Source organism: Coregonus lavaretus (assembly GCF_964263955.1).
Source record: "Coregonus lavaretus genome assembly, chromosome: 36".
Taxonomy (NCBI): Eukaryota; Metazoa; Chordata; class Actinopteri; order Salmoniformes; family Salmonidae; genus Coregonus; species Coregonus lavaretus.
In genome coordinates this window covers 20649778-20677017 of record NC_140023.1, presented here as the reverse complement: position 1 = coordinate 20677017, position 27240 = coordinate 20649778, and the positions used below count along the sequence as shown (strand labels likewise).

Below are 27240 nucleotides of genomic sequence, written 5' to 3'. Positions count from 1 at the left end.
AATTGCTGCCAAAGGTGCTTCAACAAAGTACTGAGTAAAGGGTCTGAATACTTATGTAAATGTGATATTTCAGTATTCTATTTTTTAAACATTTGCAAAAAAATCTAAAAACCTGTTTTTGCTTTGTCATTATGGGGTATTGTGTGTAGATTGATGATGGGGAAAAACAATTTAATCAATTTTAGAATAAGGCTGTAACGTAACAAAATGTGGAAAAAGTCAAGGGGTCTGAATACTTTCCAAATGCACTGTATATATACACATACATACAGTGGGGTCTGAAATGATTCACACCCTTGAAAAAGATTAGCAAAAATGACCTCATAATTCAAATACTGACCTATATTGTGTGCAAAAGAATTTGGGGAAATTATATTATTTTATACTAATTGCTCAAAGAAAGAGATTTTGTTTAACAAGGAATACTTTAATATTTGGATAAAAGCATCTGCTAAATGGTATATATTATTATTTTTTTCAAAGGTAGGGGTCAATTATAGACACCCTTTTTCAAAACCTTTCAATACCTCACGAATAACGGCGCTTAGCCATTTTGTAAAATGTTTTATGAGTTCGAGAACCTTGGGAGGGATTTTAGACCATTCCTCCATGCAGGTTCCTTCTAGATCCTTAATATCCTTCTTCTGCACTTATGGACTGCCCTCTTCAATTCAAACCACAGGTTTATTATATACAGTATATATACAGCTCTTCAACATGTCTTTACATTGTCCTCTCTAATGAAGATTAGATGAAAAAGCTTGATTGGATGCTCAGTCTCCCGTGCTAGATATGTCCATGTAATTATGTCTAGTATTTGTAATTAATAGTCATTGAATTTAATAGAACCCTGCTGGGTAGCTTTTTTCAACAATATTGTAGCCTAATGTCATTCCCTTGATATCTCAAATTCATCTCCATTCCTGATCGGATGTTGCTTGCCTAACCCGCAAAAATCTAAAATATGTTCTTACCAATGTGTTTACATGCTAGTTTATTGAGTAACATTGTTGTAAGTATATTTACCAGGGTGTTTCAAACAGCATTGTTATAGAGGGAGTGACCAACTTCCACAGCACCTTTACCATATCTGGATAAGTATCAACGCTCTCACATCTAGCATTAGTGTCTGATCTTTGTAGAATCATTTAGTAAGGTAGTGTACATTTTTAAGAACAAAAAACAGGTTTGATGATCTATGACCACTCTCCTTTTTGTGATCCGATTTTGAACATGTTCTGTAAGATTTTTATGGGGACTAAATAAATACACTTGCAACTAGCCTGGGTCTCAGTGGAAGCCTTGTACTGTACCTATTCAAACTGCTCTGTGTATTGAAACATGTTGCTTTAACTGCTTTGATAAATAAATACATTCCGTCTAGTGGTCTCTGTAGTGATTTGTTTTTGTCATTCATCCACATTGAGATTATTAGTAGTCCCTAACCACTGATACAGGGTCAGGTATGATTTACAGCCCCCTAATGGTTTAGTTTAGGATTGAGGGTAGGGTAACCTGATTCTTGATTTGTGGTAAAGGGCAAGGTCTACCTAATGACTCGGTGCTGCATTTGTCGCTCTTGATTGGCACCAGGGGGCGGAAGAGAGGCATGGGACAGGAAAGGGTAAATCCCACCCAAAACAGAATACATTACCAGATAAAACAATCAATGGTTTAGAACTTTGAAGTAAACATCCTGAGAGGCTGGGACACAGTTACCCCTGGGTGTAGGGATTCAGGTTTTGTCTATGATGGGAGAAACGATGAGAGTGTCCGAGGATTAGAGGAGTGTATTACGCGGAAAAATAAGCTTTAATGTGGTGATCTATCAACTGTACCACAGAATATATACTAAGCCTGTGTTTACACTTTAAAGGGCTTGTTTTATACCATGTTGTCCACTTACAAAATACAACTTCAGCAAAACAGCATAGATTGTACATTAAAGTGTCTTTCATTGTTTGCCCTAGCCAGGTGCACCCTCATCACTTCCTAAGGCCAGAGTGAAGTAGCATTAGTAGCTGCTCAACAGAGATCTTCTCCCTTCTCTTCCTCTCTCAGGAGTCGCCATTCTCCACCAGTCCGTGGCCGTCCAGGATGTCCACCACATGTTTTCCAGCCGTGTCCAGCAGGGGGCTCCACTTAGGGGCCTCTATTGTGTGCAGCAGCACGGCCAGCTCAGCCTCCAGCTTTTGTACTGTGTCCTCTACATGCTGCAGGGGACACATAAGGGACAGACAGGGTCATCTATCAGCCCAACTCACATTGATTCCTAGGCCCTATCCCTAGAACCTAAACCTAAGTGTTGACTTGCTCTGGGAACTTTTGCGATTAGTAAGTCATTTTTAAACCTCCCGCTTTGGGCTGGATGTGTCAATGTGTAGTTCATACATATATAATCTTTGAGCAGATTTAATTAGCCACGAAATCCCTAGTACAAAAGCAACTGTTTTCTGGAAGCTATGCGCCGCCATTTTCCCCCACGTGGGCCAGCCCCCAAGCAATTAGAGTGACAGCTAGCAAGATGCACACGGAGCGATAGAGAGAGCAATGACGTGATGCACATATCTGTACATATGTGACGTAGTAAGCAATTTTCGGGGACCACTTTTGGGTCTTGAGCCTACTTTCAGAACTAATGGCTAAAAAGTACCGGAGAATCTCTTTAAAGAATTGGATAGTAAGTAAACTATGGCAAAGTTTCCATATAGCATATCAACGTGAAAGCTGAAGCTAATACCATTGTTTTCACCAATCCTATACCCACCGTTGTTGTGGGGGGTTAAGTGCCTTGCTCAAGGGCACAACAGCATCTAGGATTTGATACCTGCAACCCTCCAATTATCAGCTCACTTCCTGATAGATATTTTCCTGTCAGAACTGGGATTCAAACTGCCAACCCTCCGGTTGCTGGCTCACCTCTCTAACCGCTAGGCTACCAGCGGGGATAGGTTCTCCTCAGATGCACTCAATACTCGTTCAACATCAATACTCTCTGGGTGGCGTGAACCAAAGAGGAAGAAATGTTAGTAACTGAGTGAATTCCACTGCTGAGCCATTTGGATGGGCATTTTAGCTAAAAAATCTGATCCTTAAAAGAAAATAGTGCAGATAGTTTGGCCGTCGCCATTAAACAAAAAACTAGTTGATACAAAGTATTAATGTTACAAACCACTGGGAAATCTTCCAAATTCCTTCAAAGATCGAATGTCTGATTGAACCCTTTAAGTCCAACTACACAAATCATTTATAAGAATACTACTATGTCATTCTAAAGAGTGCCATAAAGGTTATGCAAAAAAAAAAATGTTAAGCACCATATGTAAGGACCTGTTATATCACCTTGTATTATGATATTTGGTTATGAGTGGTTTGTGAAGCAGCAACATACGCCTTATAAAGGGTTTATGAAGGCTTTATTAGATATATTTTGTTTAACATGTGACCAAACAAGACAGTGAAAAGCATTGTGATTATTACTCCACCTTCTCCACTACATCCAGTCTGTCATGAAGAGTACCGTGGTCCTGACAGGCACTCGACCGGACAGCTCTGGGTTGGAACTCAGACTCGGGTCCTGATGGAAAACATAGGCCAGCAGACATAATTTTCGATTACAAGACAAATATGTGTTATCTTGAAGAACAGAACATGTTTTCTAACTTTATTTCTGACTTTACCAACACATGTTCTTTTATCATTTCAATAGCTTAGTCTTACTGTACATCCTTCATACAGACTAGACTAGAGGACATACTTATGGACTTCAATACACACCAGAGCAGAATTCTCAAAACCTCCCTGAGAAAACCCAGTGTATTTTTTGTCTACTATCTCTATCCACAGCTTGAGTTCTTCTCAGCAGAAATGGGAAAAAAACTCAGTTCTGTTCCATTATAAATCTTCATCCTGCTTATCGGTAAAGGTCACCAAAACAAGTCTTCCTTGTCTCCTCTCCTTGTTCTCCCTCCCTCTCCCGTCTGTCTGGTTCACAGCCCGTTCAACGTGTTTTCTCTTACCTCTACATCTCTGCTCTGCAGGCAGCCTGCAGCCCAGCCAATCAGTTCACCACAACCCCTGGCCACATGCCATTCTGCTGACATGGCGCTCCAGCAAACTGAACTGGGATCAGTACACCCGTACTTTCACCAGGACGTGACCCAGTTTATTCAAAGGAGATGCCACTGATCCAGAGTCAGTGCAGCATGGGACAGAGTTAGTGCAGCATTGCATACTTGCATACCCTTAGGCCAAGTAGACTACACCTATGGCTTAGCTTTGATACACAACTCAACCCTTTGTCTGGCAGTGAACTGTGAGGCGGTCTCAGTTTGAATCAACCTTGAACCTTTATGGGCTGAGTGTGGTGGAGAAACCTGCATACATTGTTCAACCACCTTTTTCCCTTCGCCATCCAGGTTTTATGGTTCCAATTAACCACCTACCCCTTTTTAAGAGCCCTTATTTTTCTCTGTGAGCTGAAGCGCTGGTCTCTGGTGGCTATGGCAGTGATGAATGTGGCTAGGATGTGTGGTCCATATGTCTGTGAAGACAGGCGTCTTCTTAATGACGCATGGAGCATAGAACATGTACAGTATAATCTATGGCATGGAGCCCTGTCTATTTTCTTCAGCCACACTTCCTGTTGAATCTGGTTTCCATGACATCACAGAATGTTTTAACATCCTTCAAGCTGGAAATGTCTTATAATATAATAATTTAATATAATAATTATATGTTGTCTTGCTTACTATATATTGTCCTAGGACCTTAGGAAATGTTTTTCTGTGGCATTATATGCACACTAAAAGGCATTACAAACACAGAACAAAGACAGTTACATACAACATACAGTGGGGGAAAAAAGTATTTAGTCAGCCACCAATTGTGCAAGTTCTCCCACTTAAAAAGATGAGAGAGGCCTGTAATTTTCATCATAGGTACACGTCAACTATGACAGACAAATTGAGAGAAAAAAAATCCAGAAAATCACATTGTAGGATTTTTAATGAATTTATTTGCAAATTATGGTGGAAAGTAAGTATTTGGTCACCTACAAAACAAGCAAGATTTCTGGCTCTCACAGACCTGTAACTTCTTCTTTAAGAGGCTCCTCTGTCCTCCACTCGTTACCTGTATTAATGGCACCTGTTTGAACTTGTTATCAGTATAAAATACACCTGTCCACAACCTCAAACAGTCACACTCCAAACTCCACTATGGCCAAGACCAAAGAGCTGTCAAAGGACACCAGAAACAAAATTGTAGATCTGCACCAGGCTGGGAAGACTGAATCTGCAATAGGTAAGCAGCTTGGTTTGAAGAAATCAGGTGCCTACCATCAGTAACACACTACGCCGCCAGGGACTCAAATCCTGCAGTGCCAGACGTGTCCCCCTGCTTAAGCCAGTACATGTCCAGGCCCGTCTGAAGTTTGCTAGAGTGCATTTGGATGATCCAGAAGAGGATTGGGAGCATTGAAGATGAAACGTGGCTGGGTCTTTCAGCATGACAATGATCCCAAACACAACGCCCGGGCAACGAAGGAGTGGCTTCGTAAGAAGCATTTCAAGGTCCTGGAGTGGCCTAGCCAGTCTCCAGATCTCAACCCCATAGAAAATCTTTGGAGGGAGTTGAAAGTCCGTGTTGCCCAGCGACAGACCCAAAACATCACTGCTCTAGAGGAGATCTGCATGGAGGAATGGGCCAAAATACCAGCAACAGTGTGTGAAAACCTTGTGAAGACTTACAGAAAACGTTTGACCTGTGTCATTGCCAACAAAGGGTATATAACAAAGTATTGAGAAACTTTTGTTATTGACCAAATACTTATTTTCCACCATAATTTGAAAATAAATTCATTAAAAATCCTACAATGTGATTTTCTGGATTTTTTTTCCTCAATTTGTCTGTCATAGTTGACGTGTACCTATGATGAAAATTACAGGCCTCTCTCATCTTTTTAAGTGGGAGAACTTGCACAATTGGTGGCTGACTAAATACTTTTCTTCCCCACTGTATATAGCAGTCTATTGAGAGTAGAATTTGGCCTCTCTCACATTTATAGTAGTCTGTTCCCTGCCTGTCATAAAAGTAACACAACATAAGGACCATTTACTTTTCCAACGTCATGACTGTCTTCCAGTGCCCTGTGAACAGCAGCCATGAATTACCGGTTGTGCTGTTTTTATGGAGCTATCCACGGTACAATTTTATAAGCTCCATTACACCACCACAGAGCATGCCAAGTGGACCCAGGACAAAAGCCAAGGAAACCCAAAGGATGAATGTAAGCTAGAGCTCCTCTTTGGATTTCTCTCAATAGAAAAACGCACCACGTCTCTGCGTCAGTACTACAGATGGACCCTTAACTTTCAATATGTGAAATTCATCTGGGCATATTAGCCAGTTGGCAAACTTCAAGGCTTTTTCCCAAAGGAAGACGTGTGACATGTCAATTGATCACAATCTGTGAAAGATGCATGGAGGGCATCGTCTTTGAATTGAAGTTTAGCACGTGATACAAACAAACACACACACTGGCACACAGATGCAGGCAGGATGCTGTCTCAGTTCTATAGTTATTCAGCGTATATAATCTGACCATAGTGGTTTGCTGTTGAATGCCAGAATTCCCTGCTCTGGTTGTTAAAACAGCCTGTGCTGCTCTGGTTTGGCTATCAACATGTAGGGGAACCAAAAGGCCCTAAGACTGCAGCTAAAGCTTGTCAGGGGAGTGTGTGCGTGCGTGTGTGTGTTGGACAAAGGCAGATGAGGCAGATGATGACATGCCTGATGAAGTGCACACTCCTTTGTGTATTCTATCACAGTTGCACCAGGAGGTTGAGAAATACTGACCCACACACTCAGGGGAAATAGGCCATAGGAAAGTAAAACACTGCAGCCCACAAGAGTCTGATCTAACACACTCCGCCATGGGAGACAGGGTCGGAAGATGGCGTGCATGTTTGCCTGTCTCCGCGTGTCTCTGTTCATGTTCCCATGTGTGTGTGACCATGTTTGCACATGTGCGTTTGTGCTGGCCACAGGAGACAGAGCTAGACGTGCAGCGGAGTGAATGATGAAGAACACAGCCTGAGCCAGAGCATTAGGTCAGTTAGAACACCAGTGGTCCCACAAACCAGCTCTTGCCTAATACAGGCCCGCCAATGGAAAAAAGACTAACAAGTTGTTAGTCAGATCTCCAGGGTATTTCCTGGATCGATAGTATGTTGACAGAGAGCGTGAGAAATGTGTGGTTCTATGTGTTGTTGCCATAGTCAGCCATTCCTTGTGTATGAAGTCACACTCAAGCCTAATCATCTCTGGTTTCTCAGAAGTCCTTGATGTTATATAGAGTAGGATATGGAGGGTGGCCAAAGTGTTTGTGATTTCCTCTGGAAGTCAGTTTGAGCAGTAAACAAGGTTGGAATGATAGGTTTGGAGACAGACACTGTACATATGGATACAATTGAAGATTTTTTTTGTAGTCAAAAACTGTACTGATGGAGTACTACATGGAGAATGGTCAATGCTGCGTAAAAAATAAGAAACAGATGTTCTAACCCCATGAGTGTATCTCTCTCTCTCTCTCTCTCTCTCTCTCTCTCTCTCTCTCTCTCTCTCTCTCTCTCTCTCTCTCTCTCTCTCTCTCTCTCTCTCTCTCTCTCTCTCTGATTACCCATACTAGCGTACTACATAAACTGCATACTCATTTTGGTTCCAGGTAGAACAGAATCTGACAGAGTAAACAACACATCTATTTATGGTTTGTTTACACATCTGCTGTGCCCCCTGCCCTTTCCCCTTTCCCCTTTTCCCTATGACCTCTAACCCCAGCGATACCAAATCACGTCTCTTACCTGCTGCTGCATAGCCAATGAGGAGGATCAGGAGTCCAAGTGAGATGGTGGAGGGGCGGGTCATGGCGGAGGAGAGGAAACCTGAAGTCCAGCTGGAGGGTAAGAGTGGACTATTTAACTGTCTCTTGCAATGAGAGAAATACAGAGGAAGTAAGCAAGAAAGAGAAAGAAAGAGAGAAAGAAATACTCACAGTGTATTCAGTGCCCAAAAACGTATTGAACGTCTCTCTCTTTCTCCTCCTCCCTCGGCTGCACCCAGTATCCTAATGAAAACATTAGATGCAGAACAAAAGCCCTCTATCTGAGGAGGGGGCTGAGGCTGAACGATGAAGCGAGGGGGGTTTTCTAGGGTGGGACTCCTCAGCAAAGCTGGAGCCTGCACTGAAGCATACTCCAACACGGATAACATTTAGCAGGAAGGGCATGAAGGTGGGGTTGTAATCCTTGAGGAACGGTATGGTGTGTAATGACACACTGGGTGAATTCAACGTGAAGAAAAATATATCCTTTAAAATCCTTAAGAGTCTATTGACGCACAATCAAATCAACATTTTTTTTTAAACATACAAATCTGTCAGTTTAAGCTAGAGATATTGTCTCAATCCACCGCATCCACCTATGTCAGCCTTCCACATCTACGGTGGAAAGTGGCAGAGCTACAGAGCTGTTTGTCAGACTAGGAGACATCCCGAAAATCGGTCTTCTCACGAAAACATCGAACGGGTTTGGCCTACTAACTAATATGACCATTCTATGGAAAGATGACTCTACTCTCATTTGCTCTAGGACCCCCACAAGCCCCACAGGACTTGTCTGAAGTCGGTACCGCCGATGTGCCAACTTCTGTCTGTAGCGTCTGAACCGTTTGGGTTACAAACTAGTATGTGGAAATGGGAGACTCTCACGATGGTGTTCTCCGTTCCGTTCTAGACCCCACAAGTGTCAAGGGACTCATCTGAAGGTAACCCGGTACCGGTATAATTCTTTTTATCGAAGTATGGAGGTAGTTTTGCACCAACAAAAAATTGGGTTAAATATGTATCCAAAAAACAAATATTTCCTGAGCTTTTTTATACAGCTGTGGAAAAAATTAAGAGACCACTACAAATTGTTCTTAAATCAGCATTTCTACATGTATGACAGCCATTCCATTTCAGTGTCTGTTGAATTCCAACACAGGCACACCTCATTCTACTGAATTACAGTGAGGGAAAAAAGTATTTGATCCCCTGATGATTTTGTATGTTTGCCCACTGACAAAGAAATTATCAGTCTATAATTTTAATGGTAGGTTTATTTGAACAGTGAGAGACAGAATAACAACAACAAAATCCAGAAAAACGCATGTCAAAAATTTTATAAATTGATTTGCATTTTAATGAGGGAAATAAGTATTTGACCCCTCTGCAAAACATGACTTAGTACTTGGTGGCAAAACCCTTGTTGGCAATCACAGAGGTCAGATGTTTCTTGTAGTTGGCCACCAGGTTTGCACACATCTCAGGAGGGATTTTGTCCCACTCCTCTTTGCAGATCTTCTCCAAGTCATTAAGGTTTCGAGCCTGACGTTTGGCAACTCGAACATTCAGCTCCCTCCACAGATTTTCTATGGGATTAAGGTCTGGAGACTGGCTAGGCCACTCCAGGACCTTAATGTGCTACTTCTTGAGCCATTCCTTTGTTGCCTTGGCCGTGTGTTTTTGGGTCATTGCCATGCTGGAATACCCATCCACGACCCATTTTCAATGCCCTGGCTGAGGGAAGGAGGTTCTCACCCATCGTCCATCGTCCCTTTGATGCGGTGAAGTTGTGCTGTCCCCTTAGCAGAAAAACACCCCCAAAGCATAATGTTTCCACCTCCATGTTTGACGGTGGCGATGGTGTTCTTGGGGTCATAGGCAGCATTCCTCCTCCTCCAAACACGGCGAGTTGAGTTGATGCCAAAGAGCTCAATTTTGGTCTTATCTGACCACAACACTTTCACCCAGTTCTCCTCTGAATCGTTCAGATGTTCATTGGCAAACATCAAACGGGCCTGTATATGTGCTTTCTTGAGCAAGGGGACCTTGCGGGCGCTGCAGGATTTCAGTCCTTCACGGCGTAGTGTGTTACCAATTGTTTTCTTGGTGACTATGGTCCCAGCTGCCTTGAGATCATTGACAAGATCCTCCCGTGTAGTTCTGGGCTGATTCCTCACCGTTCTCATGATCATTGCAACTCAACGAGGTGAGATCTTGCATGGAGCCCCAGGCCGAGGGAGATTGACAGTTATTTTGTTTTTCTTCCATTTGCGAATAATCGCACCAACTGTTGTCACCTTCTCACCAATTTGCTTGGCGATGGTCTTGTAGCCCATTCCAGCCTTGTGTAGGTCTACAATCTTGTCGCTGACATCCTTGGAGAGCTCTTTGGTCTTGGCCATGGTGGAGAGTTTGGAATCTGATTGATTGATTGCTTCTGTGGACAGGTGTCTTTTATACAGGTAACAAACTGAGATTAGGAGCAATCCCTTTAAGAATGGGCTCCTAATCTCAGCTCGTTACCTGTATAAAAGACACCTGGGAGCCAGAAATCTTTCTGATTGAGAGGGGGTCAAATACTTATTTCCCTCATTAAAATGCAAATCAATTAATAACAATTTTGACATGCGTTGTTCTGGATTTTTTTGTTGTTATTCTGTCTCTCACTGTTCATATAAACCTACCATTAAAATTATAGACTCATCATTTCTTTGTCAGTGGGCAAACGTACAAAATCAGCAGGGGATCAAATACTTTTTTCCCTCACTGTATAAATAGTAAAACCAGAGAAACTGATAATTCTGCAGTGGTCTCTTACTTTTTTCCAGAGCTGTACAGTTGAAGTCGGAAGTATACATACACTTAGGTTGGAGTCATTAGAACTTGTTTTTCAATCACTCCACAAATGTCTTGTTAACAAATTATAGTTTTGGCAAGTCGGTTAGGGCATCTACTTTGTGCATGACACAAGTAATTCTTCCAACAATTGTTTACAGACAGATTATTTCACTTATAATTCAGTGTATCACAATTCCAGTGGGTCAGAAGTTTACATACACTAAGTTGACCGTGCCTTTAAACAGCTTGGAAAATTCCATAAAATTATGTCATGGCTTTAGAAGCTTCTGATAGGCTAATTGACATCATTTGAGTCAATTGGAGGTGTACCTGTGGATGTATTTCAAGGCCTACCTTCAACATCAGTGCCTCTTTGCTTGACATCATGGGAAAATCAAAATAAATCAGCCAAGACCTCAGAAAAAGAATTGTAGACCTCCACAAGTCTGGTTCATCCTTGGGAGCAATTTCCAAACGCCTGAAGGTACCACGTTCATCTGTACAAACAATAGTATGCAGGTATAAACACCATGGGACCATGCAGCCGTCATATCTCTCAGGAAGGAGACGCGTTCTGTCTCCTAGAGATTAACGTACGTTGGTGCGAAAACTGCAAATCAATCCCAGAACAACAGCAAAGGACCTTGTGAAGATGCTGGAGGAAACAGGTACAAAAGTATCTATATCCACAGTAAAGCGAGTCCTATATCGACATAACCTGATAGGCCACTCAGCACGGAAGAATCCACTGCTCCAAAACCGCCATAAAAAAGGCAGACTACGGTTTGCAACTGCACATGGGGACAAAGATCATACTTTTTTGAGAAATGTCCTCTGGTCTGATGAAACAAAAATAGAACTGTTTGGCCATAATGACCATCGTTATGTTTGGAAGAAAAAGGGGGAGCTTGCAAGCCAAAGAACAGCATCCCAACCGTGAAGCACGGGGTGGCAGCATCATACTGTGGGGGTGCTTTACTGCAGGAGGGACTGGTGCACTTCACAAAATAGATGGCATCATGAGGAAGGAAAATTATGTGGATATATTGAAGCAACATCTCAAGACATCAGTCAGGAAGTTAAAGCTTGGTCGCAAATGGGTCTTCCAAATGGACAATGACCCCCCAAAAAATAAAAACTGAAATATGACATTTACATACAGAAACAGTCAAAAGTTTGGAAACACCTACTCATTCCAGGGTTTGTCTTTATTTTTACAATTTTCTACATTGTAGAATAATAGTGAAAACATCAAAACTATGAAATAACACATATGGAATCATGTAGTAACCAAAAAAGTGTTAAACAAATCAAAATATGTTTTATATTTGAGATTCTTCAAAGTAGCCACCCTTTGCCTTGATGACAGCTTTGCACACTTTTGGCATTCTCTCAACCAGCTTCATGAGGTAGTCACCTGGAATGCATTTCAATTAACAGGTGTGCCTTGTTAAAAGTTAATTTGTGGAATTTCTTTCCTTCTTAATGCATTTGAGCCAATCAGTTGTGTTGTGACAAGGTAGGGGTGGTATACCCTATTTGGTAAAAGACCAAGTCCATATTATGGCAAGGACAGCTCAAATAAGCAAAGAGAAACGACAGTCCATCATTACTTTAAGACATGAAGGTCAGTCAATCCGGAATATTTCAAGAACTTTAAAAGTTTCTTCAAGCGCAGTCGCAAAAACCATGAAGCGCTATGATGAAACTGGCTCTCATGAGGACCGCCAGAATAAAGGAAGACCCAGCGTTACCTCTGCTGCAGAGGATAAGTTCATTAGAGTTAACTGCACCTCATATTGCAGCCCAAATAAATGCTTCACATAGTTCTAGTAACAGACACATCTCAAAATCAACTGTTTAGAGGAGACTGTGTGAATCAGGCCTTCATGGTCGAATTTTTGCAAAGAAACCACTACTAAAGGACACCAATAAGAAGAAGACTTGCTTGGGCCAAGAAACACGAGCAATGGACATTAGACGGGCGGAAATCTGTCCGTTGGTCTGATGAGTCCAAATTTTAGATGTTTGGTTCCAACTGCCGTGTCTTTGTGAGAAGCAGAGTAGGTGAACGGATGATCTCTGCATGTGTGGTTCCCACCGTGAAGCATGGAGGAGGAGTTGTGATGGTGTGGGGGTGCTTTGCTGATGACACTGTCAGGGATTTATTTAGAATTCAAGGCACACTTAACCAGCATGGCTACCACAGCATTCTGCAGCGATACGCCATCCCATCTGGTTTGCGCATAGTGGGACTATCATTTGTTTTTCAACAGGACAATGACCCAAAACACACCTCCAGGCTGTGTAAGGGCTATTTGACCAAGAAGGAGAGTGATGGAGTGCTGCATCAGATGACCTGGCCTCCACAATCACCCGACCTCAACCCAATTGAGATGGTTTGGGAAAGGTTGGCCCGCAGAGTGAAGGAAAAGCATATGTGGGAACTCCTTCAAGACTGTTGGAAAAGCATTGCTGATGAAGCTGGTTGAGAGAATGCCAAGAGTGTGCAAAGCTGTCATCAAGGCAAAGGGTGGCTACTTTGAAGAATCTCAAATATAAAATATATTTTGATTTGTTTAACACTTTTTTGGTTACTACAGTGGCTTGCGAAAGTATTCACCCCCCTTGGCATTTTTACTATTTTGTTGCCTTACAACCTGAAATTAAAATTGATTATTTGGGGATTTGTATCATTTGATGTACACAACATGCCTACCACTTTGAAGATGCAAAATATTTTTTATTGTGAAATAAACAAGAAATAAGACTAAAAAACTTGAGCATGCATAACTATTCATTGTTCTGCTGGAAGGTGAACCTCCATCCCAGTCTCAAATCTCTGGAAGACTGAAACAGGTTTCCCTCAAGAATTTCCCTGTATTTAGCGCCATCCATCATTCCTTCAATTCTGACCAGTTTCCCAGTCCCTGCCGATGAAAGACATCCCCACAGCATGATGCTGCAGCCACCATTTTTCACTGTGGGATGGTACCAGCTCAATTTTAGTCTCATCTGACCAGAGTACATTCTTCCATATGTTTGGGGAGTCTCCCACATGCCTTTTGGCGAACACCAAACGTGTTTGCTTATTATTTTCTTTAAGCAATGGCTTTTTTCTGGCCACTCTTCAGTAAAGCCCAGCTCTGTGGAGTGTACGGCTTAAAGTGGTCCTATGGACAGATACTCCAATCTCCGCTATGGAGCTTTGCAGCTCCTTCGGGATTATCTTTGGTTTCTTTGTTGCCTCTCTGATTAATGCTCTCCTTGCCTGGTCCGTGAGTTTTGGTGGGCGGCCCTCTCTATTGGCAGGTTTGTTGTGTTGCCATATTCTTTCCATTTTTTAAGAATGGATTTAATGTTGCTCCGTGGGATGTTCAAAGTTTCTGATGTTTTTTTATAACCCAACCCTGATCTGTACTTCTCCACAACTTTGTCCCTGACCTGTTTGGAGAGCTCCTTGGTCTTCATGGTGCCGCTTGCTTGGTGGTGCCCCTTGCTTAGTGGTGTTGCGCACTCTGGGACCTTTCAGAACAGGTGTATATATACTGAGATCATTAGATTGCACACAGGTGGACTTTATTTAAGTAATTATGTGACTTCTGAAGGTAATTGGTTGCACAAGATGTTATTTAGGGGCTTCATAGCAAAGGGGGTGAATACATATGCATGCACCACTTTTCCGTTATCTATCATTTTAGAATTTTTTGAAACAAGTTATTTTTTTAATTTCACTTCACCAATTTGGACTATTTTGTGTATGTCCATTACATTAAATCCAAATAAAAATCCATTTAAATTACAGGTTGTAATGCAACAAAATGGGAAAAACGCCAAGGGGGATGAATACTTTTGCAAGGCACTGTACATGATACCATATGTGTTATTTCATAGGTTTGATGTCTTCACTATTATTCTACAATGTAGAAAATTGTAAAAATAAAGAAAAACACTTGAATTAGTAGGTGTGTCCAAACTTTTGACTGGCACTGTAAGTATTCAGACCCTTTACACAGTACTTTGCGAAAGCACCTTTGGCAGCAATTACAGCCTTGAGTCTTCTTGGGTATGACAATACAAGCTTAGCACACCTGTATTTGGGGAGTTTCTCCCATTCTTCTCTGCAGGTCCTCTCAAGCTCTGTCAGGTTGGATGGGGAGCGTTGCTGCACAGCTATTTTCAGGTCTCTCCAGAGATGTTCGATCGGGTTCAAGTCCGGGCTCTGGCTGGGCCACTCAAGGACATTCAGAGACTTGTCCCGAAGCAACTCCTGCATTGTCTTGGCTGTGTGCTTAGGGTCATTGTTCTGGTGGAAGATGAACCTTCGCCCCAATCTGAGGTCCTGAGCGCTCTGGAGCAGGTTTTCATCAAGGATCTCTCTGTACTTTGTTCCGTTGATCTTTCCCTCGATCCTGACTAGTCTCCCAGTCCCTACCGCTGAAAACATCCCCACAACATGATGGTGCCACCACCATGCTTCACCTTAGGATGGTGCCAGGTTTACTCCAGAGGTGACGCTTGGCATTGAGGCCAAATAGTTCAATCTTGGTTTCATCAGACCAGACAATCTTGTTTCTTATGGTCTGAGAGTCCTTCATGTGCCTTTTACTGAGGAGTGTCTTCTCTCTGGCCACTCTACCATAAAGGCCTGATTGGTGGCGTGCTGCAGAGATGGTTGTCCTTCTGGAAGTTTCTCCCATCTTCACAGAGGAACTCTGGATCTCTGTCAGAGTGACCATCGGGCTCTTGGTCACCTCCCTGACCAAGGCACATCTCCTCTGATTGCTCAGTTTGGCCCGCAACCAGCTCTAGGAAGAGTCTTGGTGGTTCCAAACTTCTTCCATTTAAGAATGATGGAGGCCACTGTGTTCTTGGGGACCTTCAATGCTGCAGAAATGTTTTGGTACCCTTCCCCAGATCTGTGCCTCGACACAATCCTGTCTTGGAGCTCTGCGGACAATTCCTTTGACCTCATGTCTTGGTTTTTGCTCTGACATGCACTGTCAACTGTGGGACCTTATATAGACAGGTGTGTGCCTTTCCAAATCATGTCCAACCAATTGAATTTACCACAGGTGGACTCCAAACAAGTTGTAGAAACATCTCAAGGATGATCAATGGAAACAGGATGCACCTACAGTGGGGAAAAAAGTATTTAGTCAGCCACCAATTGTGCAAGTTCTCCCACTTAAAAAGATGAGAGAGGCCTGTAATTTTCATCATAGGTACACGTCAACTATGACAGACAAATTGAGAAAAAGAAATCCAGAAAATCACATTGTAGGATTTTTAATGAATTTATTTGCAAATTATGGTGGAAAATAAGTATTTGGTCACCTACAAACAAGCAAGATTTCTGGCTCTCACAGACCTGTAACTTCTTCTTTAAGAGGCTCCTCTGTCCTCCACTCGTTACCTGTATTAATGGCACCTGTTTGAACTTGTTATCAGTATAAAAGACACCTGTCCACAACCTCAAACAGTCACACTCCAAACTCCACTATGGCCAAGACCAAAGAGCTGTCAAAGGACACCAGAAACAAAATTGTAGACCTGCACCAGGCTGGGAAGACTGAATCTGCAATAGGTAAGCAGCTTGGTTTGAAGAAATCAACTGTGGGAGCAATTATTAGGAAATGGAAGACATACAAGACCACTGATAATCTCCCTCGATCTGGGGCTCCACGCGAGATCTCACCCTGTGGGGTCAAAATGATCACAAGAACGGTGAGCAAAAATCCCAGAACCACACGGGGGGACCTAGTGAATGACCTGCAGAGAGCTGGGACCAAAGTAACAAAGCCTACCATCAGTAACACACTACGCCGCCAGGGACTCAAATCCTGCAGTGCCAGACGTGTCCCCCTGCTTAAGCCAGTACATGTCCAGGCCCGTATGAAGTTTGCTAGAGTGCATTTGGATGATCCAGAAGAGGATTGGGAGAATGTCATATGGTCAGATGAAACCAAAATAGAACTTTTTGGTAAAAACTCAACTCGTCGTGTTTGGAGGACAAAGAATGCTGAGTTGCATCCAAAGAACACCATACCTACTGTGAAGCATGGGGGTGGAAACATCATGCTTTGGGGCTGTTTTTCTGCAAAGGGACCAGGACGACTGATCTGTGTAAAGGAAAGAATGAATGGGGCCATGTATCGTGAGATTTTGAGTGAAAACCTCCTTCCATCAGCAAGGGCATTGAAGATGAAACGTGGCTGGGTCTTTCAGCATGACAATGATCCCAAACACACCGCCCGGGCAACGAAGGAGTGGCTTCGTAAGAAGCATTTCAAGGTCCTGGAGTGGCCTAGCCAGTCTCCAGATCTCAACCCCATAGAAAATCTTTGGAGGGAGTTGAAAGTCTGTGTTGCCCAGCGACAGCCCCAAAACATCACTGCTTTAAAAAAAATGACAGGCCTCTCTCATCTTTTTAAGTGGGAGAACTTGCACAATTGGTGGCTGACTAAATACTTTTTTTCCCCACTGTATGTAAATAAGGTATTTCTGTTTTTAATAGATTTGCAAACATTTCTAATAACCTGTTTTTGCGTTGTCATTATGGGGTATTGTGTGTAGATTGATGAGGGAAAAAATTTATTTAATCAATTTCAGAATAACGTAACAAAATGTGGAAAAAGGGAAGGGGTCTGAATACTTTCCAAATGCACTGTATGTTGACCTAGAAGACTAAATAAACCCTTGCTCAACAAAATAATGTAATATATCAATAGAATGAATGTTTCAATCTAGTTGGCATCGGTAAAGTTTTCTCTGTCATCTTCTTTCGCGGAGCAAAGACGTTTTCTTTCGCGGGGCAAAGATGTTTAGGGACTGGGGAGAAAATGCAATAATGCAAAAAAGATTGCAACGATTTTCTGTGGAAAATTTTCAATTGACCGGTTGTAAGGAAATAGAAAGCTGTGAAAACGACCCAACATGTTTCTGACAAGATTTCAGTTCGGCTTCAATGCATTTTTTATGTGGTTTAAATACTATCCGTTTTCATGATGCTGACAAATGCAGAAATAAATCAATCATATTTCTCCACTCCAAAATGTTGCATACATTTGGTGTATAATTGCACTGCAAGAAATTCTTAATTCTGCAGGAGTTAATATTAATGCTGTGTGAGAGGTTATAGACCTACAGTCAGGGTCCAGATGTCAGTTTCCATTTAACCAATCTAAACAGTAGGCTACAGTTTGCTTGACATGCCAAAGGCCTATTTGAAGTCCGGTCTTGTGACTGCGGAATTTGTATAGCGCCTCACAATCATCACATTGCTATCATCCTCTTTTACCATTTCACCAAATCTTTCCCAAACATTACTTTTATGGCCTTCCCTTCTCTTTTTCAACTCTCCTTTCGCAGCTTTGGTCTTATTGAATTAAACTTCGACAATACCTTAATGTAGCCTATAGATTTAAATTGCACAATAATGATACATTTATGGATTTTTAAAGGTATTGTTTTCTCTTTATTCAAACCAATATTTAATTACCCTAAACCCGTCCGCCCCGAGGCTCTTATGTAGTAAATCTCGTTATCTCCATTAAGCTTGACTTTCTTTGGCTCCATCAGGGGCTGACCGTCTGGCCTCTTAAGCAGCTCTGAAGATAGAGAGCTAAGCAGGGGAAAAGAAGTGGAGGAAAAGTGAGTGAGAAGATAAAGAGAGCGGGGAAGGGAGTGAGATGACAGGAAAGGGGTTGACCAGGGACCTTTGATATGTCAGCTGATAGTGGCAAGAATGTATTAAAGAGTCCACTGGTTAGATAGAGAAAGAGAGGATGGACGGGAGGGAGGGAGAGAAAAGAGAGAGGGCAGGGAGAGAGAGAGAGATGGCTTAGTTACAGTATGTAGGACATGTTATTACCGCATACCACTAACAAGCCACAGGACACCTGGACACCAAGGGGACAGAGAGAGAGAAGAGAGGGTGGATGCAGGGATCCTCTCTCTCTCAATCTCTCTCTCACTCTCGGAAGGAGAGTTGTGTGGGAAGCACAGCCAGGTCCAGATAGCCTTTCCAGGAACAACTGTGCACTGTAAAAATAAAAATAAAAATGGACTCTGGGGTAGACGTATCATAGTAAATGTAAATCCGGGACACTCCAATTAGTATGATGTGTTATGTTTGATATGTGACTCATTTCAGGAAACTAGGTGTATGTCGCACGTCACTACTTCACAGGAGCGGCATTTGAATGTAAACATTTATTTTTTTATCAAAATGCATTTTTTGGCAGAAATGCCTTCTGGAACATGTGAACTTTCATGTGCCTTAATAACAAACTTGTATTCAAATATGAATACAATTGTTAGATTACGAGCCTAGTTGGTTCTGCTACCATTTATTATCTATCCTGTTGCCTAGTCACTTTAGTCCTAGTTATATGTACATACAGTATCTACCTCAATTACCTCGTATACCTGCACATGGACTCGGTACTGGTACCCCGTGTATATAGCTAAGTTAGCGTTACTCATTGTGTAGTTTGATACCGGAGCTCCGGGGCATGCGTCGAAATCGCAAAGCAGTTTACTTCAAAATAGTGTACCGATGCCTGTACCACTTTATCAGAAGCACGTCATCAACGACATCTGACTTTCTCCGAAAAATAGTCAACTTAAAGGACAAAAAAGGGAAGCATGATGTAAGATGCCAACCTGCTATTCCAACTGATTGTAGGGCACTAAAGCCAACAACTAACCGCTGCGCAGATATCACTAATGTGCATTGTAAACCGATAATAAAGCTCAGAGTAATGAACTGTTATTCAAAACTTGAAAATAGGACCATGCCTCAGGAATACTTGGCCTGATGACTCCTGACTGTCCCCTCTGTTGTGCTGCTGATCCAGTCTCTCTCTCTCTCTCTCTCTCTCTCTCTCTCTCTCTCTCTCTCTCTCTCTCTCTCTCATGTAAAAAGGGCTTTATAAAATTGATTGAGGTGTTCTCTCATCTTTGTGTTCTCTCATTAAAGTTAGTTTGACGTTGGCCCCATAGAGAAATCAAACATCAAAACATCAAACGGAATTTACCACGGTCGGTGTGCGTTCCGAGACAAACAAACACCCATGTGTTACTGGGCATTACTTGAAATCAAAACCCAACCCTCAAATATGAAATGTAATCGATTTCTTAAATCTCAAACATTCTTGTTTTGGAAAATACTGACTTTATATTTTAAGTTATCCTACTTACACTTTTTAGTCATTTTTGGGACTAGAATTTATGTTTATGACTACTACCGATGCCACAGGCCGTTTCCAAGTTGGCTAGATCCAAGTTGGCTAGACTTCAAATTGGGAAATTGTTGAGTTGAATTAGAAAAAAATTAGTTGAATTTGAAAAACAATGCCTTTGCAGAAACTAGCTGGGTTGAGCACACAGAGTTAAGTTTGCAGAGACCCGCAATGTAAAATACTGTGTGTCTCATTATTACCCAGTGTACCTTTACAACTAAAACATTTATTTCAGAGGCTGAAATATTTGATAGAACTCACTGTCTGGTCTAGCCTGGATAAATCCAGTCTGTTTGTTCTAAGTTTCCACCCCTTTTCATGCCAAACATGTTGTTTCATTGTTTGGTAATGACACAGAGTACATGGAGTGGAATGATAACACAAAACAAGTTCTGGATTTCAGGCTGTCTGGTCCATTATCTGGATCATGACTGAAACTGAAAAGGAGTCAAAGGGGACTAAGTACAACATTAACATACTTGTCTCAACCAAAATAAAAAAAATTAGTCATATGTAAATAACAAAATAATTTCAGTCAGGGAGCTGTACTGAGAGGAACAGAGCCTCCCGCCATCTAAGCCCCAATGCTCCAGGCTAGTGGGTGGCCGAGTGGTACACAGCCCATCAGCAAGGGCCTTTCGTGGGGGAAGAGAGCCAGCAGTCACTTAGTTAATCCCCAGTCTCCTAGTTAAAAGCACTCTGCAGACCCTACAAAACCCCATTGTCCTGCCAAAAGAATAGGTCAGCTCTGGATACCGGTTAACTCTTTGGCATAGACATGCGTCCCTGTCACTAACAAGAGGGTTGTGTGGGTGTGTGTGTGTGTGTGTATTTGTGTGTCTGCCTCTGATCCAGTTGTAGCAGACCTCAGTGTTGTTGTGGAGGCTTCTGTCATTCATGATGGAACATCTCATCCTACATCGAGGACAACACTCCTCGGTATCAGACGGATACAGCTACTGCAGCACTGGACTGTCCTGGGGCTGCAGGGGAGACTCCCTGATCTGGACTGTGCTGACCTCTCCGTCTCCCATTCCATGTCCCAGAATGCTGCCATTGGCAAGGAAATTCTAACCTTTACTGTCAAGGCGAGGCTGCAAGTTCTACCAACAAAATATAACCTAGCACTCTGGTACCTTGCAAACCATGACCCATGTTGTATTCTACATGAGTCAAATGTAATGGAGTCTGTTGCCCATGTTGTGAATGGTTGCTGTTCATACAAGGATTTGTACATTGCCAGACATGACCACCTTGTCGACCTGATAGTCAGCGAGGTGAGACAGGTAGTCTCACCAACAGTACGCATCCATAAACATTATTGTGTAAGAGGAAGCTGGTTTGATGTTGATGATGATGTGTTTTCCTGTGTGCCAAATACGCCAGATGTTGTTGTTGTGGAGGGAGGCCAGAAGGAGGTGCTCATTTTGAATGTGGGCTGCTCATTTGATCGCTACATGGAGCAGGCCTTTGCCAACAAACTTCTTAAATACCAGTATCCTTGAGTGTCCATGCATACAGTCACCTTTGAAATGTTTGGATGCTTTTGAATATACATTTGATTGGTGGATTCAAATAAAGTATTTATAATGTGCGAGCGCGCGTGCGTGCATGCGTAGTAGTGCGTACCGAGAAGATGGGAATCTACTGTCCTCATAAACGAGTCAATGGTGACCTTTGCCTCTGTTTTATCTCTTCTCTCACTGTTCCTCCCCCTTCCTGCTGACAGTCTAGTCAGTCCCACTGATTCTCAAATTCACATATTGTAAACATAAAATATTACATTCTTTACTAGATAGTGTATGTTGCTATCTAAATCACAATGAGAAAATACAGTATTAGTCAAGTGAGTGTAATAGGACTCCCGAGTGGCGCAGTGGTCTAAGGCACTGCATCGCAGTGCTAGCTGTGCCACTAGAGATCCTGGTTCGAGTCTAGGCTCTGTCGCAGCCGGCCGCGACCTGGAGACCCATGGGCGGCGCACAATTGGTCCAGCGTCGTCCAAGGTAGGGGAGGGTTTGGCCGGCAGGGATGTGGGTTTGTTTCCCACGGGGGGCCAGTATGAAAAAAATACAAATAAAAACATGTATGCATTCACTAACTGTAAATCGCTCTGGCTAAGAGCATCTGCTAAATGTAAATGTAATAGAACATAAATATGCTAATGAGTGAGCATTTACACAGCTATACTATCTGAAGTGGGTCAAAGGTTGTGTAGATCCTCCTTTGACTGTGGGGGAAGTTGTAGGGGACGTCTTCATCCTAGTTTAGAGATAAGTGGTACAGTACCAAACGAACGGGCAGGTCAATAGCCGTCGTTTGGTGTACTGTTTGTCCGTGTCCGACAGAGGGGGCAAACACTACAGTGAAATTCATGGAACTAGTACCACAGAATGTTTTTTTTTTAATTATTTCATAATACATTTGAACAGTGTAAGACAAATAATCCTTCATGTAATGTCATTTGAGAAAATGTTTGAAACAATATTTGTAAAGGATTTAAAGGGTGAATAGATAAGTTCTTGAACATAAAATAAAACACCTTTTCATTTTAGACTTAAAGGGATTCTCGTGTACTTTTGTATACTTTTTAGCCAGTAGTTTTGAAAGTAGCTTTCACGAGCGAAAAGGGGTCCCCAACAATTGCGTACTACGTCACGTGCAGATATGTGCACCACATCATTGCTCTCTTTCTCTCTCTCTCTCTCTGGGTGCATCTTGCTAGCTGTCACTCGTATGGTGAGGGACTGAAGCTCATTGGTTGAACTCAAATTGCTAGGGGGCTGGCCAACATGGGGGAAAATTAATGGAAAATCGACAGAGAGAGAGAACGAGACGGGGAGGGTGGATGCAGGGATCATATCTCTCTCTCTTTCTCTCTTTGTCTCTCTCCCTTTCTCTCAAGAAGGAGAGTTGTGTGGGAAGCACAACCAGGTTCCCCGATAGCCTTTCCAGGAACAACAGTGGTTGGCCTGCCAAGAACGCCATCATCAGATAGACAGGGAGCTGTGCTGAAAGGAACAGAGCCTCCCAGCCATCTAAACCCCAAAGCTCCAGGGTAGAGGTTGGCCGAGTGGTACACAGACCATCATCAAGGACAATTTAGTGGGGGAAGAGGGACAGCTTGCCCATGCTCAGTCTCTTAGTTCATGCCCAGTCTCCTAGTTAAAAGCACTCTGCAGACCCTACAAAACCCCATTGTCTTGCCAAAAGATTAGGCCAGCTCTGGATGCCGGTTAACTCTTTGGCAGAGACATGCCTCCTTGTCACTAACAAAGGGATTAGGGGTTAAATCTGGTGTGTGTGTGTGTTTGGTTTTCTATCCTTTGGGGACCAGAAGTCCTCACAAGGAGATTAAAACAAGGAAAAGTCTGACAAATGGGGACATTTTTGCCGGTCCCCACAAGGAAAAAGGCTATTTTAAGCTTAGGGATTATGTTTACGGTTACAATTAAGATTAGGGGTTCAAGTTATGGTTATGGTTAGGTTAAGAGTTAGGTTTACAATTAAGGTTAGGATTAGGGGTTAAGGTTAGGTTTATGGTTTATGGTTAGGTTAGGTTAAGGAAAATAGGATTTTGAATGGGAATCAATTGTTTGGTCCCCACAAGGATAGTAAAACAAACGTGCGTGTTTCTTTGTGTAGATGGGAGTGTGTGTTCTGCATGTGAGAGATACAGATATCTGCTGTGCTCATAAATCAATGGATGACCTTTGCCTCTGTTTTATCTCTTCTCTCACTGTCTCTCCCCCTTTCCTGCTTACAAAGTAAAGTCAGTCACACTGATTGTCCCCTGTAGCTCAGTTGGTAGAGCATGGCGATTGCAATGCCAGGGTTGTGGGTTCGATTCCCACGGGGGGCCAGTATGAAAATGTATGCACTCACTAACTGTAAGTCGCTCTGGATAAGAGCGTCTGCTAAATGACTAAAATGATTCCCAGATTCACATATTGTAAACATAAAATATTACAGTATTTACTAGATAGTGTATGTTGCTGTTTTAATCACACTGAGTGTAATAGTGTCATGAGATGACGACGACAAGGTGATAACGAGGTCTTATTGTTGTACATTCCACCATGAGATGGCTTGCTCACACCGTTTTTGCACGTGTGTATTTTTGTGTATTTTTAAGCATTTCACTTACCCTTGTTTGGAGTTTCACGGTTTACTCATAGGAGCAACGCTGTCAACATTGGAGTGCTACTATGGAGGGAATACGGGAGCACACCACTTCCTGGAATTCTCAACCCCTTGTGAGAATGCAAGTATCAATAATTCAATGTACATTCTCATTGGCACTTGACCAGACTGAGGTGTGTATTTAAAAGCCATGGAAGCAACGTGTGCCAGAATGGTTTGAGATGGAGATGAAGAAGAACCTCTTGCGAAACACTGAAACTGGAAAAACTATGGAATTTCGAAGGCGCATCAGACTAATCAGTAGCAAAATCCGGACTGGGTCACAAAGTAAACAGGGAAGTGAAATGTTTTAAATGTTTAAAAGCCAAAAAAGTGCGGTTCTACCGAAATGGTGACAAATACTTCAAGGGTTTGGTGTAAGCCGTGTCCAACGACCGTTTTAGGTCCTTAGACGCCCTGCTTATGGAGCTTACCCGGTCTCTCTCGGACAACGTCAACCTGCCACAAGGTGTCCGGAGCATCTACACCGTGGACGGCAGCAAGAAGATCAGCAGCCTGGACGAGTTAGTGGAGGGTGAGAGCTACGTGTGTGCCTCTAACGAGCCCTACCGCCGGGAGGACTACACCAAGAACGTTAACCCCAACTGGTCAGTGGGCATCAAGGCAGACCAGTCCCGCTCCCTGTCCTCCCTCAGCACCCTGGTAAAGGGCGAGCTGCAGCGTAGCGAGGCCAGCCTCGGCACCAGAGACTTCATCAAGCCCAAGCTGGTCACAGTCATCCGCAGCAGGGTCAAGCCCAGGAAGGCAGTGAGGATCCTGCTGAATAAGAAGACGGCCCACTCCTTCGAACAGGTGCTGACCGACATCACAGACGCCATCAAGCTGGACTCCGGGGCAGTCAAACGGCTGTACACACTGGAGGGAAAACAGGTGGCGAATCGCATCTCTGCATGTCTGGCAGACATATCAGTGTGGATGACAGATCACCACCTCAAGCTGAACCTCGGCAAGACGGAGCTGCTCTTCCTCCCGGGGAAGGACTGCCCGTTCCATGATCTCGCCATCACGGTTGACAACTCCGTTGTGTCCTCCTCCCAGAGTGCAAAGAGCCTTGGCGTGACCCTGGACAACACCCTGTCGTTCTCCGCTAACATCAAGGCGGTGACCCGATCCTGTAGGTTCATGCTCTACAACATTCGGAGAGTACGACCCTGCCTTACACAGGAAGCGGCACAGGTCCTAATCCAGGCACTTGTCATCTCCCGTCTGGATCACTGTTGGCTGGGCTCCCTGCCTGTGCCATTAAACCCCTACAACTCATCCAGAATGCCGCAGCCCGTTTGGTGTTCAACCTTCCCAAGTTCTCTCACGTCACCCCGCTCCTCCGCACACTCCACTGGCTTCCAGTTGAAGCTCGCATCTGCTACAAGACCATGGTGCTTGCCTACGGAGCTGTGAGGGGAATGGCACCTCCATACCTTCAGGCTCTGATCAGTCCCTACACCCAAACGAGGGCATTGCGCTCATCCACCTCTGGCCTGCTGGCCCCCCTACCTCTGCGGAAGCACAGTTCCCGCTCAGCCCAGTCAAAACTGTTCGCTGCTCTGGCACCCCAATGGTGGAACAAGCTCCCTCACGATGCCAGGACAGCGGAGTCACTCACCACCTTCCGGAGACACTTGAAACCCCACCTCTTTAAGGAATACCTGGGATAGGATAAAGTAATCCTTCTACCCCCCCCTTAGCCCCCCCCCCCCCCAAAAAAATAAAAAATAAAATAAGAAAAAAACATATTGTAAAGTGGTTATCCCACTGGCTATAAGGTGAATGCACCAATTTGTAAGTCGCTCTGGATAAGAGCGTCTGCTAAATGACGTAAATGTAAATGTAAATGTAAATGCTTTTACTGGAATGTCAAAGGACCAATATTGCTGGCTTTTAATCTCACTCATTTTAACATACCTGCTATTGATGGCTCACTGCTTTTAAAGTACTGACAATTGAAGTTGAAGATTTAAATATTACTGTATCTATTGATTTGAAGACTGGACTGTTACTGTTAAGAGGCTCACTGTCACGACGTTCATCGTTACCGGAGTACTAGCTACTGCCGATCCCATTCTCATCACTCCACTTGTCATGTCTTGTCAATCACACACACCTGGTGCTCATTCCCCTAATTAGTATGTGTATAAGTGTTCCCTCTGTTCCCCTTGTCTTTGTGAGTGATTGTTTTGTTGTGAGAGCTTGAAGCTTGGTTGAGCTACATTTTACTGTGTATTTGCCAAGGTGGATGTTTTCCCTTGTACAGTTTCGTTTGACGCTTGGGGCATTTGATTTCTGCAAACGGATTAAACTCTGGACTTCGGTATTTTACCTCCTGCGCCTGACTCCTTTCACACCTCGTCACACTCACTCAGATGAGCGGACAGAACCGGAGTAAAACGAGGAGCGGCGTTGAGAGGAGCGGGCATGCTGCCGGAGATCCCCCATCCCCTAAAATAGGAGAAACATTTGTTTTCCTTTTGTGGAATCGATTCCTCCCTAACCCATTTAGTGGGTGGCCTACATCATTTTTGATACATTTCCAATCTACCTATGTATACAAAAAAAAAGATCATCCTTTTTGCTGAAATCTTGAACCCTTGTGTTTCTGTGGTTCCAAACTGGTCACTAGAACTCGAACCTTTACAGTTAACCTGGTGCTCCAAACCTCCACCAGGTGGTGTAGTCTGTTTTTTATGACAATAGCGCACAAAGATGCAAATGAGTGAGCGTTTACAGTTCACAGCTATACTATCTGAAGTAAGTCAAAGGATGTGTTGATCCTCCATTGACTGTTGGGGAAGTTGTAGGGGACGTCTTCATCCTAGTTCAGAGATCAGAGGTGGAGGAACCTTCTACCTTGCTCTCTCGCTCTCAAACACAGACACACACTCTTTCCCATCTCTATCCAGGCCTGACCGGCCAGTCTCCTCTCTGATCCTCCTAGTGTCTTTATCGACTGACGGCCCAAGCCCCCAGATCATTGTTCCCTAGATAAACTGTAAGTCTAACTCTATCCCCTTAGAGCATCTGATTAGCAACGCGTCACAGACCTGGAGGTTTAATCCAGGTCTGGTACCGGAATAG

The 27240-nt window shown here is 43.2% G+C and overlaps 1 protein-coding gene and 1 pseudogene across 2 annotated transcripts; one reads left to right on the top strand and one right to left on the bottom strand.

Annotated features, from left to right (window-relative positions):
- Positions 1–978: 978 nt before the first annotated feature.
- On the bottom strand, positions 979–8124 carry LOC311110675 (placenta-specific protein 9-like). Its single transcript, XM_084153211.1, has 4 exons — positions 8054–8124; positions 7863–7954; positions 3486–3577; positions 979–2213 (listed from the first exon to the last, which is right to left on the bottom strand). Exons 2-4 carry the CDS (start codon positions 7924–7926, stop codon positions 2058–2060), a joined length of 312 nt encoding a protein of 103 aa, XP_084009337.1. The 5' UTR covers positions 7927–7954; positions 8054–8124; the 3' UTR covers positions 979–2057.
- On the top strand, positions 7925–27187 carry LOC311110550 (serine/threonine-protein kinase DCLK2-like; annotated as a pseudogene). The gene is made up of 3 exons: positions 7925–7961; positions 24473–25077; positions 27179–27187. The product of its transcript is annotated as a serine/threonine-protein kinase DCLK2-like (transcript).
- Positions 27188–27240: the final 53 nt, after the last annotated feature.